The sequence below is a fragment of the Platichthys flesus genome, chromosome 18, assembly GCF_949316205.1.
Source record: "Platichthys flesus chromosome 18, fPlaFle2.1, whole genome shotgun sequence".
Lineage (NCBI taxonomy): Eukaryota > Metazoa > Chordata > Actinopteri > Pleuronectiformes > Pleuronectidae > Platichthys > Platichthys flesus.
Window position 1 is genome coordinate 21,296,845 of NC_084962.1, and position 13,586 is coordinate 21,310,430.

General features: G+C 44.1%; 2 protein-coding genes across 5 annotated transcripts in view; one reads left to right on the forward strand and one right to left on the reverse strand.

The window, feature by feature from the left end:
• Nucleotides 1-2,372, forward strand: part of LOC133973325 (E3 ubiquitin-protein ligase TRIM50-like) — an 11,421-nt gene extending 9,049 nt beyond the window's left edge. The window contains exons 8-9 of the mRNA XM_062411098.1: nucleotides 940-1,121; nucleotides 1,727-2,372. Of these exons, the coding sequence (XP_062267082.1) occupies nucleotides 940-1,121; nucleotides 1,727-2,161 (617 nt within the window). The 3' untranslated portion in view covers nucleotides 2,162-2,372. The remainder of the gene's footprint in view (nucleotides 1-939; nucleotides 1,122-1,726) is intronic.
• Nucleotides 2,373-2,428: 56 nt separating this feature from the next.
• Nucleotides 2,429-8,465, reverse strand: LOC133973322 (ankyrin repeat and SOCS box protein 2-like). 4 transcript variants are annotated; one of them, XM_062411094.1, is made up of 10 exons: nucleotides 8,242-8,465; nucleotides 7,639-7,933; nucleotides 6,633-6,743; nucleotides 6,333-6,502; nucleotides 6,106-6,261; nucleotides 4,677-4,922; nucleotides 4,240-4,411; nucleotides 3,267-3,837; nucleotides 3,037-3,186; nucleotides 2,429-2,937 (listed from the first exon to the last, which is right to left on the reverse strand). In XM_062411094.1, exons 2-10 carry the CDS (start codon nucleotides 7,905-7,907, stop codon nucleotides 2,920-2,922), a joined length of 1,863 nt encoding a protein of 620 aa, XP_062267078.1. In that variant the 5' UTR covers nucleotides 7,908-7,933; nucleotides 8,242-8,465; the 3' UTR covers nucleotides 2,429-2,919. The 4 variants fall into 4 exon arrangements, with proteins under 4 accessions (XP_062267078.1, XP_062267076.1, XP_062267077.1 ...); XM_062411092.1 differs by having other exon boundaries at nucleotides 3,033-3,186; nucleotides 8,242-8,460; XM_062411093.1 differs by lacking the exon at nucleotides 6,633-6,743 and having other exon boundaries at nucleotides 3,033-3,186; nucleotides 8,242-8,456.
• Nucleotides 8,466-13,586: the final 5,121 nt, after the last annotated feature.

Consider the following 13,586-nt stretch of genomic DNA (forward strand, 5'->3'; position numbering starts at 1 on the left):
GTCCCTCTACTTAGCCCTCTACCTGTCTTACTGGTCCCTGTCCCTCTACTTAGTCCTCTACCTGTCTTACTGGTCCCTGTCCCTCTACTTAGCCCTCTACCTGTCTTACTGGTCCCTGTCCCTCTACTTAGCCCTCTACCTGTCTTACTGGTCCCTGTCCCCCTACTTAGTCCTCTACCTGTCTTACTGGTCCCTGTCCCTCTACTTAGCCCTCTACCTGTCTTACTGGTCCCTGTCCCCCTACTTAGTCCTCTACCTGTCTTACTGGTCCCTGTCCCTCTACTTAGCCCTCTACCCGTCTTACTGGTCCCTGTCCCTCTACTTAGCCCTCTACCTGTCTTACTGGCCCCTGTCCCTCTAATTAGCCCTCTACCTGTCTTACTGGTCCCTGTCCCTCTACTTAGCCCTCTACCTGTCTTACTGGTCCCTGTCCCTCTACTTAGCCCTCTACCTGTCTTACTGGTCCCTGTCCCTCTACTTAGGCCTCTACCTGTCTTACTGGTCCCTGTCCCTCTACTTAGCCCTCTACCTGTCTTACTGGTCCCTGTTCCTCTACTTAGCCCTCTACCTGTCTTACTGGTCCCTGTCCCTCTACTTAAGCCTCTACCTGTCTTACTGGTCCCTGTCCCTCTACTTAGCCCTCTACCTGTCTTACTGGTCCCTGTCCCTCTAATTAGCCCTCTACCTGTCTTACTGGTCCCTGTCCCTCTACTTAGCCCTCTACCTGTCTTACTGGTCCCTGTCCCTCTACTTAGCCCTCTACCTGTCTTACTGGTCCCTGTCCATCTACCAGTCCCCTTCCCTCTACCATTCTCTCTATAAGTCCCCCTTCCTCTGTCTGTCTCTGTCCCTCTACCTGTCCTTGTCAGTTATAAATCAGATGAATGATTCAAACAATCTTGTGTCTTCACATATGAAAACGTCCTCCTCGTCCTCCAGCACCAGAGATGTTGAAGCTGGATCCTCAGAGCGCTCACCCGATGTTGGAGCTCCATCACGGGGACACGGTGGTGTTCTGTGGGGCTGTGCTGCGGAGACTTCCTGATAATCCAGAGAGGTTCAGTTATAGTTACTGTGTCCTGACCGACCGAGGCTTCTCCTCTGGGAAACACTACTGGGAGGTAACCCATCACCATTGCCCCCCTGTTCAGCAGGATACACACCACCACTCTCAGCTGCGATGACAACATCTTCTTAAATCTGTTCTTAAGAAAACTACATCAGATTCAAGACACGTTCCTAAACTGCAGAATTGTTCACACTTGAGTTCTTAAATGATGATTGACAGGTGTTTGTAAGTTGAAAGCATAGATAGATAGAAACTGATAGAAGCATAGATAGAGCCCCACCAGGAGACTGCAGTGCACACACAGAAATCACAGAAATTGAAAAGATGGTTAAGGAAGTGTCCTGTTCTGAGAGGAGTCGTTCTCAGGACTCTCACTGACATGTGATCAGCTTCTCTCACGATGCACATCTTCACCAGGAGCCTGCACTCGTATGTCTGGTCTCCACATCTCCTCTGAGACTTATCCACAAGCCTCCTGAACTATGAGGAGTTCACTCAAAGTGATTGAACACAGATTTGTTTACAGTTTAGAGCTTTTGTCCAAAAGTCAGGCGACTATAAAATTGGGCTAAAAATGTTGTTGTGTGAATGAGACGTATCTCGGGCCAACTCCTCTGCTCGTGTGGAAGTAGTGGTTTAAAGTTGTGTCCTCACCAGGTGGAGGTGGGTAACAAACCCAGATGGCGTCTTGGTTTGGTCAAAGGAACAACCGGTCGCAAGTCCAAGCTGGTCAAGAGCCCAGAGAGCGGGGCGTGGCTGATCGGACTGAAGGACGGAGTGTACGAAGCCTTCTCCTCACCCAGGGTCGTCCTCCCGGTGTCCACGCCCCCCCGCCGGGTGGGACTGCTCCTGGACTATGAGGGAGGAGGTCTGACCTTCTACAGCAGCGACAGTCCAGATGAGCTGGGCTTCATCTACAGCTTCAGGCTGGACATTCAGGGGAAAGTCTACCCCCTGCTGGACGTCTGCTGGCATGACCGAGGAGACAACAAACAGCCCATGATCCTCCCCCAGCCTCACAGGGCCCACCTCCTCCCCCAGCCCCTCCCACAGCCCCGCCCACAGCCCCTCCCCTACAAGCAGGGAAAGTGACAGAGTCGATGTGTCGAGCGTCGTCTGATGTCATCCTCTGAAATGAAAACTGTTCTTCTCATGTGTCACTTATCGTCTCTGAGTGAATACAACGTCAACATAATCAGATTACATTAATTATGTATGAGACTTTTTCATTTGTGCTCGTCTGTTTATCTGCTCACATTGAAATAAAAAAAACAATCATAATGTAAATAAACTTTCAGAACTTCAATTAATAAAAATGAAATTAGTTCCTTTTAGTTAAAACTTGTTTTTTATTTCGTTGTTTTAAAATCTACATTTTCAATCAATTTTAACTGTGAATAAATGTTCTCATGTGATTATGAGTCAAATTGTTTTCAAATGTTATCTTGCTGTTTCCTTCCTGACACACGTTAATAACAGATTAATACCATGTTACCAACATGTTAATAACAGGTTAGTAACAAATTAGTCACATTTGAATAACATCTGTTTTATCTGTTTACACTAAGCTGATGCAGCTAAACTACATTTCTTCATTTCTCATATTTGATCTTTATCTTCTAACAAACAACAAACTCAATCTTATCATTGACTAAACTGAGTTTAACTGAGTTTACCTGGATGTAACTGGGTTAACTGAGTAAACTGGGTAAAGTCAGTATGAGTGACACCTCAGTCCTCGATGGATCCTTCTCCATGTTGCAGGAACCGGAGCAGAACTCCAGGCAGCGGTAGCTTCTTCACCCGAGGACGTGCGACCAGCTGCAGGATCTGCAGCCGGCAGTTCTGCATCAGTGACCGCGGTGAAGCTGAACCACAAACCAGGGAGCAATCAACAATCTGTGGACAGCACTTCACTGCTGAGAGAACAACAATGAGAGTTATTGATTATCTATTGACTGACTTGCTTTTTCTTTGATGATGCTCCACTCGCTGTAACTGTCCAGGTGTTCCATCAGTCTGGAGCAGAGAGTCACCTGACCAACGTAGTCCAGTAGGACGTCAATGATTGGCCCCGCCCACCGAGAGATGCTTGGGGCTGAGATCATCTCACAGAACTGTCAATCAATCAATCAATTAATCAATCAATCAATCAATCAATCAATGTCTATATTTAATCGTGTTAACCTCAGCCCACCTGAACGCTCCTCCTCAGGTGTGTCTCTTCCAGGAAGTAGGAGTTGCCCCTCTCTGACCGAGTGGTTTTGATTGGTGGATGAGGTTTGCTGCCAAGACAACAGTCAAAGCAGGAGCGGGCGTGGCCTCCCTGGTCCAGCAGGTACTTGAACATGGGCAGGTCCTTCATGGCGAACATGTAGATGGGGGGGAAGGTGGTGGGGTGCATGGGGATGCAGGCGTTGATGTCAGCTCCGTGCTTCACGAGCAGGATCGTGGCCTGGACGCAGCTCTGCCTCACCGCCACCATCAGCGGCTTCAGCAGGTCCAGGTTCGGGTCGGCGCCGGCCTCCAGCAGCAGGCTCACGGCCTTGATGTCGTTGTTCATGACGGAGAAGTAGAGGGCGGAGCTGCGGCGGTCCTCGTACAGCTGGGACCGCTCCTCCGACAGCTGAGCGTTCACATCGAAGCCCGCCGCGATCAGCAGCTCCAGCACGTCGTCACGCTCGCGCTCGGCCGCCACGTGGAGCGGGCTGATGCCGGCCCGCCGGACTCGGGCCTTACTGGTGGCTGGTATCAACATGGACACGATACTGGAGGCAGGGGACATCACAGGGATTAGCTCAGTCGGATTCCCAGCAGGATCGGGACTCGACAGGAAACCAGACATGTTTAGTTCAGAAGTGAAGTTAGAGTTTTGATTTGACTGGGAGATCGTTTTTATTCCAGATTCACACTTATCAACAATTTAGACGACACCATGCTGAACACAGCTGCTGATCCTGACCCCCTCTTTTCTTTAAGAATCAGTTTTAACCAAATATTCTCATTACTGAGCCAGAAACTACAAATCAAGAACCATACTGGTTTTGAACCATAATGAGAAAGGCAACACCTGGTGGACGTCAGTTCTGCTAAGAGAGTATCTGACCTCCTGAGGGGCTTAGGGTTAAAAGGTATTATTGAAATCAGGTCGATAGTAGTCGGGTGCCTACGTGATACTTCCTCTCTGAGCCGCGATGTGAAGTGGTAATAATCCGGACTTCCCAGGTTTGTTGGCATCTGCGTTTTGTGAGAGGAGGAACCTCACAATTTCCTCATGTCCATTTTTAGCAGCTTCGTACAGAGCAGTGGCTCCGTCATCAGCCTGACTGTTGATATCTGCACCTGCAGAGAGCAGACCCAGGGTCAGGCCTCAGACAGCAACACTCAGAGGGCTTCATGGAGACAGAACAACGAAGTCTAGTTAACAAAGAACTTCTTCAAAGAAGCAGCGATTAGCAGCTGACAGAATTGGCAGTAATAGCAAAAGTTAGAAGAACTTGTTAGCAGAAACAGTCGTAGATAGCACTTAGAAAAAGCATTAGCATTAGCATTCAGTAGAAGGAGCAGTTAGAAGTGTTATCAGTAGAACATCAGATAAACAGTTTACCATGTTTCAGGAGGAAGCGCAGCGTGGCGACCTGCCCGTACTGAGCCGCGGTGAACAGCGGTGAGATGCCGTACATGTTGGTGAGGTTGTGTTTGGCTCCGGCCTTTAGCAACATCTCACAGATCTCCACGTTGTTCCGGACCACAGCTTCGTGAAGAGCAGTACAACCCTGAATACAACGAGTGTTCACGGCAACACCGTGATTCAACAACTCCGCCACCATCACCGCACTGTCCCGCTCACAGGCTGCAGAGGAGGAGAGTCATGATCCTCTTTATATACAGTCACTGATCTTCTTTATATACAGTCACTGATCCTCTTTATATAAAGTCACTAATCTTCTTTATATACAGTCACTAATCTTCTTTATATACAGTCACTGATCTTCTTTATATACAGTCACTGATCCTCTTTATATACAGTCACTGATCTTCTTTATATACAGTCACTGATCATCTTTATATAAAGTCACTAATCATCTTTATATACAGTCACTGATCCTCTTTATATACAGTCACTGATCATCTTTATATACAGTCACTGATCCTCTTTATATACAGTCACTGATTCTCTTTATATACAGTCACTGATCCTCTTTATATAAAGTCACTAATCTTCTTTATATACAGTCACTGATCCTCTTTATATACAGTCACTGATCATCTTTATATACAGTCACTGATCCTCTTTATATAAAGTCACTAATCTTCTTTATATACAGTCACTGATTCTCTTTATATACAGTCACTAATCATCTTTATATACAGTCACTGATCATCTTTATATACAGTCACTGATCATCTTTATATACAGTCACTGATCCTCTTTATATAAAGTCACTAATCTTCTTTATATACAGTCACTGATTCTCTTTATATACAGTCACTGATCATCTTTATATAAAGTCACTAATCTTCTTTATATACAGTCACTGATTCTCTTTATATACAGTCACTAATCTTCTTTATATACAGTCACTGATTCTCTTTATATACAGTCACTGATTCTCTTTATATACAGTCACTAATCATCTTTATATACAGTCACTGATCATCTTTATATACAGTCACTGATCATCTTTATATACAGTCACTGATCCTCTTTATATAAAGTCACTAATCTTCTTTATATACAGTCACTGATTCTCTTTATATACAGTCACTGATCATCTTTATATAAAGTCACTAATCTTCTTTATATACAGTCACTGATTCTCTTTATATACAGTCACTAATCATCTTTATATACAGTCACTGATCATCTTTATATACAGTCACTGATCCTCTTTATATACAGTCACTGATCATCTTTATATACAGTCACTGATCTTCTTTATATACAGTCACTGATCCTCTTTATATACAGTCACTGATCAGTGACTGATGGTCTGTACATATAAAGATATATAAACATCACTTCCTGTCGTTACCTTTGTAGAGGGGCGTCTCCTTGTCGTAGTTGGGGATCTCCGTGTCGGCTCGGTTCTCCAGTAGAACCTGAACACATGTGACTTCCTCTCTGCTGACGGCGAGCAGCAGTGCTGACTCACCATGTTCAGTTCGCCTGTTGATGGTCCCCGGCTGAGCTGAGCACAAACACACAGACTAAAGTCCTCTGGACAATGATGTGAGGTCTCTGGTGTCTTTTGGTCTCTACCTGACAGCAGGACCCTCAGACAGGAGTCCTGACCGTGCCACACCGCCTGGTGGATGGCGAGCCAGCCGGGGTCACTTGGCAGCATCAGGTTCGTTCCAGGACACATCGCCATGATCTTCACTCTGTTCACATCTCCAACACGGATGGCTTTGAACAGAGGCTCCTCCTCCCTGCAGAGACAACACCAGACACCAGTCTCACCTGTCTCACCTATCTCACGTGTCTCACCTGACCTCACCTGTCTCTCCCGCCCCACCCCACAGGTGACACAGCAGGTGTACAGGGCTTTAGAGTACTCACTCCTCCGGTTCCGGAGCGGTGTGGACCAGGTGACCATCAGCTCTGCGATAAGCCACCATCCTTTTCCCAGAGCCTGTCACGAAGCAGCTGACTGTCCCATCAAAAGTCTTCCTGCCACCACATGACATCAGTCAATCAGAGCACAAGGTCTAAACACCCCCGCAGGCAACATGTGATCAGCATAATCCAGATCTGCTCCAGGACAAGCTCTCCCTGCTGAGCCTCCTGGGCACCTTCATCACCCAGGACCTGAAGGGAGCTGAACACCGGCTCCCTCCCCACATCCAGCAGAGGGAGCACTTCCTGCTGCCGCTGAGAAGATCAACCTACCAAAGCCAATGATGGTGAACTTCTACACTGTCATCGAGTCCACTGCTGCTACAGCCAAGGACCACAGCGCATCAGACAAGGTGCGAGGCCGCAACCTGTCCTCTCTGCAGGACCTGAACGTCTCCAGGACCTGAACGTCCGCAGGACCTGAATGTCTCCAGGACTCTGAGGCGTGCAGGTAAGCTTGAGGCCGACCTGTCCCACCCTGGTCGTGGACTCTTGGAGCCACTTCCCTTTGGCAGAAGGCTGCAGGTCATCAGGACCAAAACCTCAAGCCATGAAAACCGGACCGCTGCTCCTCGTCAACAAGACCTGGGACTTGAACTGCCCTGATGTCCCTGTGACACTTTATGAATAATCATATTGTACATTTAGCACAATCCCTCCTGCTTATAGTATATTTTTTATTTGCTTGTAGTATTTTTTGTGTTTTTGTTTCCTATTTTTTATTTGCTATATTTCTAATTGCACAAACACACCACAGCCAATTCTATGTATGTGTAAACATATACTTGGCAATAAACCAGATTCTGATTTCGAGTCATATGCAGAGGTGGAATCATGATTATCATAATTTCTGTATATTTCGATAATCAGCCTGATTCCACAGTCAATAATCAATAAATATTCTTTGATCTGAAACAACTTTTCATGAGCAGTGTGTGAGTGGACGTACGGGTCAGGAGGTTTTTCCCTCGGGGGGTTTGGTGAACTGTAGTGAGCGAGGCTCTGGGCTGGAGGAAGATTCTGGGAGCTGTGTCTGACCTCAGGGTTGAGGTTGGTGGTTGCGTTGCTGGTTGTGTTGCTTGTTGTGTTGGGGTTGCTGCTGTGTGTGTCGTTCAGACTTCGCTCCATGGCGATCTGCAGCACTTGGTCATCACTCAGGTTACTATAGAGAGAATAATCCTCAAAGCTGAGACCAGCTGAGATCCCGCCTGCCGCCATGATGAGGAGTTCACCTCAAACACAAACTGAGAAAGAACAGTTCACACAGGACAAAAGAGAATCAGGACTTTCATCAGTGCAGTTTGTATCTTTGACTTGATGAACAGAAACTCTGAGCAGCAGATGTTAGTGAAACCGTCTCCATAAAATCCTGAACTTTCTTATAAATGTTTGGGTTCAATAAACAGATCTAACGTACTTAGTCCTGAGAGAACTGTAATTCTTTGCCCAGCCTGCAGGGGGCTCTGACCTCTGAACAAGTCACAGACTTGATTTACAAAACCTGCAACAACACAAAGACATAAAAACTCAAGTCAACTGAAACACAACTGACCTGAACAAACAACGAGCCTCGTTCTTTCTCTGCTCCGAGTTGAAACACGTCCGACTGTCACTGAGCTGAGGTCTGCACAGACTCTGAGGTTTATTTTAAGGACGTGTAGTCTGAGCTGCTGACCAGCTGACCTCCTGTCTCTAATGTCACAGGAGGAAGGTTAATGTCAACAACTGACACACTGAACTCCTCCACATTCACCTCAGCAGCCATGTCGGGTCTAAAAGCCGGAGAGAGAATGTGTGAAAGTCAGTGAAGCTGCAGGTCAACATGAAGTCTCTCCTCCGTTCTGATGACAACGTGTTCACATGACCAGTGTTCATGTGAATCACATGACCAGTGTTCATGTGAATCACATGACCAGTGTTCATGTGAATCACATGACCAGTGTTCATGTGAATCACAGACACGTCACACACACACATATCTTGTTTACATGTGGAGGTGAGACATAACAAGACAAGACATGTCAATGTATTTGATAAAATGTGATTAAGAGACAAAGATTAGGATTTATTTGTCCCAACACATGCACAGACACACTCATGCAGTTTTGTAGATGTATCCTCTGCTTTTGACCCATCTGGTGCAGGACACACAGAGCAGTGAGCGACCATGTACGGAGCCCAGGGAGCAGATGTTGGGGGAGTAAGGTGCCTTGCTCAGGGGCACTAGACAGGGTAGGGAGAATCCTCTTGGATTTTTGTTGTCTCTCCGTGGAGTCGAACCAGAGACGAGACCTTCTCTGCCACTAGTCCACCGCCTCTCCTTAAGATTTAGTGTGGGTGTGTCTTTAAACTGGACTGTGAATGAGTTTGTCACTGGCCATTCCACTCTGGTTCTAGTCTGGTTTCACCTCGGTTTCAGTCTGGTTTCAGTCTGGTTTAGCACCGGTGACTCTGATTGTGACTCTGTGATCAAACAAAAACACAAATACTTTTAACTCACAGATCAGCTCGGTATCGCCCCCTGTGTGGGACCAGCAGACCTGACACGTGAAAACGTGTTACAGTTTTTCACAATTGTTAACACACGTTTTTCAAAACAATAACGGCTTTCTCAAAACTGCACACACAAAACTGAAAACCTCACACACAAAATGCTAAACCTGACACTCCCCTTGCAAGATGAATCTTTGCCATCAAATCTCTTACCTGTTCACAAAATGGAACTCGTGTTTTCATTTGGTGCACACAGCCATTTTTTCAAATGACACAAAATACCACTCATTGAGAACACACAACTAAGCATTTGCTTGGACACTACCAAGCATTTACAACACACTGCAGTGCAAAACTGAAAACACAATCATCAAAATGGAACACACCATATGAATGACAGTGACTCTGGAGAATGAGACATTTCTCCTTTTGTAAAATGTCTCAGTGTAGGCCCACTCTTTTCATAGTCAAACAATAAAACAGCACACAAATATGCAGCATAATAAGGTTTATTTCGGTACACACAGAGAACAGTAAACCGGCCTGCTCAACCCCCCCCCACCCCTTTCACAAAAATTTGAGTTTTTCACAATTGCTAACGCACGTTTTTCAAACAATAAAGGCTTTCTCAAAACTGCACACAGGCAGCTGAAAACCTCACACACAAAATGCTGACAGGCCTCGACACTCACGTCGCCACAGGCCTCCTCCATGGCCTGGAGCAGTGGGACCCGGTCCTGTGGGTTCCGTTCATATACCTTCCACCTCCAAGCTGAAAAGAATTCCTCGTATGGAATTCAGGAAAGGAGAATAAGGTGGAAGGTACAGAACGGAGAAATGTGGGTGGTCCTTGAACCACTCAGGATGTCGTCCTGCAGGATCATCACATTACTAATGATAATGTGATGATGATCTGATGAACTGGGGCCGGTATTTCAAAATGATCCGACAGGATTAATCCACCTGGATTGGATTAAATCCTGATCAGATCCTAAAAACGGGTATTTCAAAGCAAATCTGATCCTGAAGATTCAGATTCAGATTTGGCAATCCAATCCCAATCCTGCCTTTGATCCGGATTAAAAGCTGCTGTTGAGTATTTCAAAACTTAAGTGGGAAATCTGGATCAGTTTGATCCTAAAAATCAGGATCACTCTGATCCCACCTCAGAGGTGGATTTGAGGGAGATTACATGTTAAGATTTGAACAGTTGAAGTGTAACTGCTCCCAAAGTTCTTTGTTTAATACAACTAAGCTTCACTGCTGTTTGATCAATGTTTATTTCCTTTTCACGTTCCTTTTTTTTTTCTGCAAACATGCACGCTGTTCACTGCAATGCTTTAACGAATCGGCGTCAGAAGTGCAACACAGAATAAACATTACACTACTGCGTGTAAGTGACATTACAAACTCCAATTAGCGCGAACTCTGCTTAATTAGAGATCGCCGAGCTCTTCTTTCAACTTTGTGCTGATTTACATAATTGGTTAACTCAATATAATGATTGCCTTTCATCTAGTCTGAGGACGCATCAACACTGGCTAAGATTATACTTTAATTCAGAGACAATAGTTGAGCTAGCTTCTCCTTTTTCTGTAAAATGTTGGCTCCATTTCCTGTTTCCTGTCTGTGATCCAGGGGGCGGGATGGATTTGGACTTCCCAATCTGCCGGTATCAGGATCACTCTGATCCAATCCAGCAAAGTTTTGAAATACCGGGATAGATCAGGTTGATCCGTGGCTGAGGACAGGGGGATTTGGTTATCCGGATCATTCTGATCTGGATTACAAGTTTTGAAATACCGGCCCCTGATGATCTGATGAACTGATGAACTGATGATCTGATGATCTGATGATGTGATGATGTGATGATGTGATGATGATGTGATGATGTGATGATGATCTGATGAACTGATGAACTGATGAACTGATGAACTGATGATCTGATGATCTGATGATGTGATGATCTGATGATGTGATGATGTGATGATGTGATGATGATGTGATGATGTGATGATGATCTGATGATCTGATGATCTGATGATGTGATGATGTGATGATGTGATGATGTGATGATGATGTGATGAAGTGATGATGTGATGATGTGATGATGTGATGATGTGATGATGTGATGATGATCTGATGAACTGATGAACTGATGATCTGATGATCTGATGATGTGATGATGTGATGATGATGTGATGATGATGTGATGATGTGATGATGTGATGATGTGATGATGTGATGATGTGATGATGTGATGATGTGATGATGTGATGATGATCTGATGAACTGATGAACTGATGAACTGATGAACTGATGATCTGATGATCTGATGATGTGATGATCTGATGATCTGATGATGTGATGATGTGATGATGATGTGATGATGTGATGATGATCTGATTATCTGATGATCTGATGATGTGATGATGTGATGATTATGTGATTATGTGATGATGATGTGATGATGTGATGATGTGATGATGTGATGATGATCTGATGAACTGATGAACTGATGATCTGATGATCTGATGATGTGATGATGTGATGATGTGATGATTATGTGATGATGTGATGATGATGTGATGATGATGTGATGATGTGATGATGTGATGATGTGATGATGTGATGATGTGATGAAGTGATGATGATCTGATGAACTGATGAACTGATGATCTGATGATCTGATGATCTGATGATGTGATGATGTGATGATTATGTGATTATGTGATGATGTGATGATGTGATGATGTGATGATGTGATGATGATCTGATGATGTGATGATGATGTGATGATGTGATGATGTGATGATGTGATGAAGTGATGATGATCTGATGATCTGATGAACTGATGAACTGATGATCTGATGATCTGATGATGTGATGATGTGATGATGATGTGATGATGATGTGATGATGTGATGATGTGATGATGTGATGATGTGATGATGTGATGATGTGATGATGTGATGATGATCTGATGAACTGATGAACTGATGAACTGATGAACTGATGATCTGATGATCTGATGATCTGATGATCTGATGATGTGATGATGTGATGATGTGATGATGATGTGATGATGTGATGATGATCTGATGATCTGATGATCTGATGATCTGATGATCTGATGATGTGATGATGTGATGATGATGTGATGAAGTGATGATGTGATGATGTGATGATGTGATGATGTGATGATGTGATGATGATCTGATGAACTGATGAACTGATGATCTGATGATCTGATGATGTGATGATGTGATGATGTGATGATGTGATGATGATGTGATGATGATGTGATGATGTGATGATGTGATGATGTGATGATTATGTGATGATGTGATGATGATGTGATGATGATGTGATGATGTGATGATGTGATGATGTGATGAAGTGATGATGATCTGATGAACTGATGAACTGATGATCTGATGATCTGATGATCTGATGATGTGATGATGTGATGATTATGTGATTATGTGATGATGTGATGATGTGATGATGATGTGATGATGTGATGATGTGATGATTATGTGATTATGTGATGATGTGATGATGATGTGATGATCTGATGATGTGATGATGTGATGATGTGATGATGATCTGATGAACTGATGAACTGATGATCTGATGATCTGATGATCTGATGATGTGATGATGTGATGATGTGATGATTATGTGATGATGTGATGATGATGTGATGATGTGATGATGTGATGATGTGATGATGTGATGAAGTGATGATGTGATGATGATCTGATGATGTGATGATGTGATAATGTGATGATGATCTGATGAACTGATGAACTGATGATCTGATGATCTGATGATGTGATGATGTGATGATGTGATGATGAACTGATGATCTGATTATCTGATGATGTGATGATGTGATGATGTGATGATGATGTGATGATGTGATGATGATGTGATGATGTGATGATGATGTGATGATGTGATGATGTGATGATGTGATGATGTGATGATGATGTGATGATGATGTGATGATGTGATGATTATGTGATGATGTGATGATGATGTGATGATGATGTGATGATGTGATGATGTGATGATGTGATGATCTGATGATGTGATGATGTGATGATGTGATGATGATCTTATGAACTGATGAACTGATGATCTGATGATCTGATGATGTGATGATGTGATGATTATGTGATGATGTGATGATGATGTGATGATGTGATGATGATGTGATGATCTGATGATGTGATGATCTGATGATGTGATGATGTGATGATGTGATGATGATCTGATGAACTGATGAACTGATGATCTGATGATCTGATGATGTGATGATGTGATGATGTGATGATGTGATGATGTGATGATGATGTGATGATGATGTGATGATGTGATGATGTGATGATTATGTGA

Coding starts and splice junctions, on each gene's coding strand:
- LOC133973322 (XM_062411092.1), bottom strand. CDS start 7,907: ATGGCGGCAGGCGGGATCTCAGCTGGTCTCAGCTTTGAGGATTATTCT. Junction 4,412..4,676: donor GCGCTTCCTCCTGAAACATG/GTAAACTGTTTA, acceptor TGCTCTCTGCAG/GTGCAGATATCAACAGTCAG. Junction 2,938..3,032: donor CATCATCAAAGAAAAAGCAA/GTCAGTCAATAG, acceptor TTTGTGGTTCAG/CTTCACCGCGGTCACTGATG.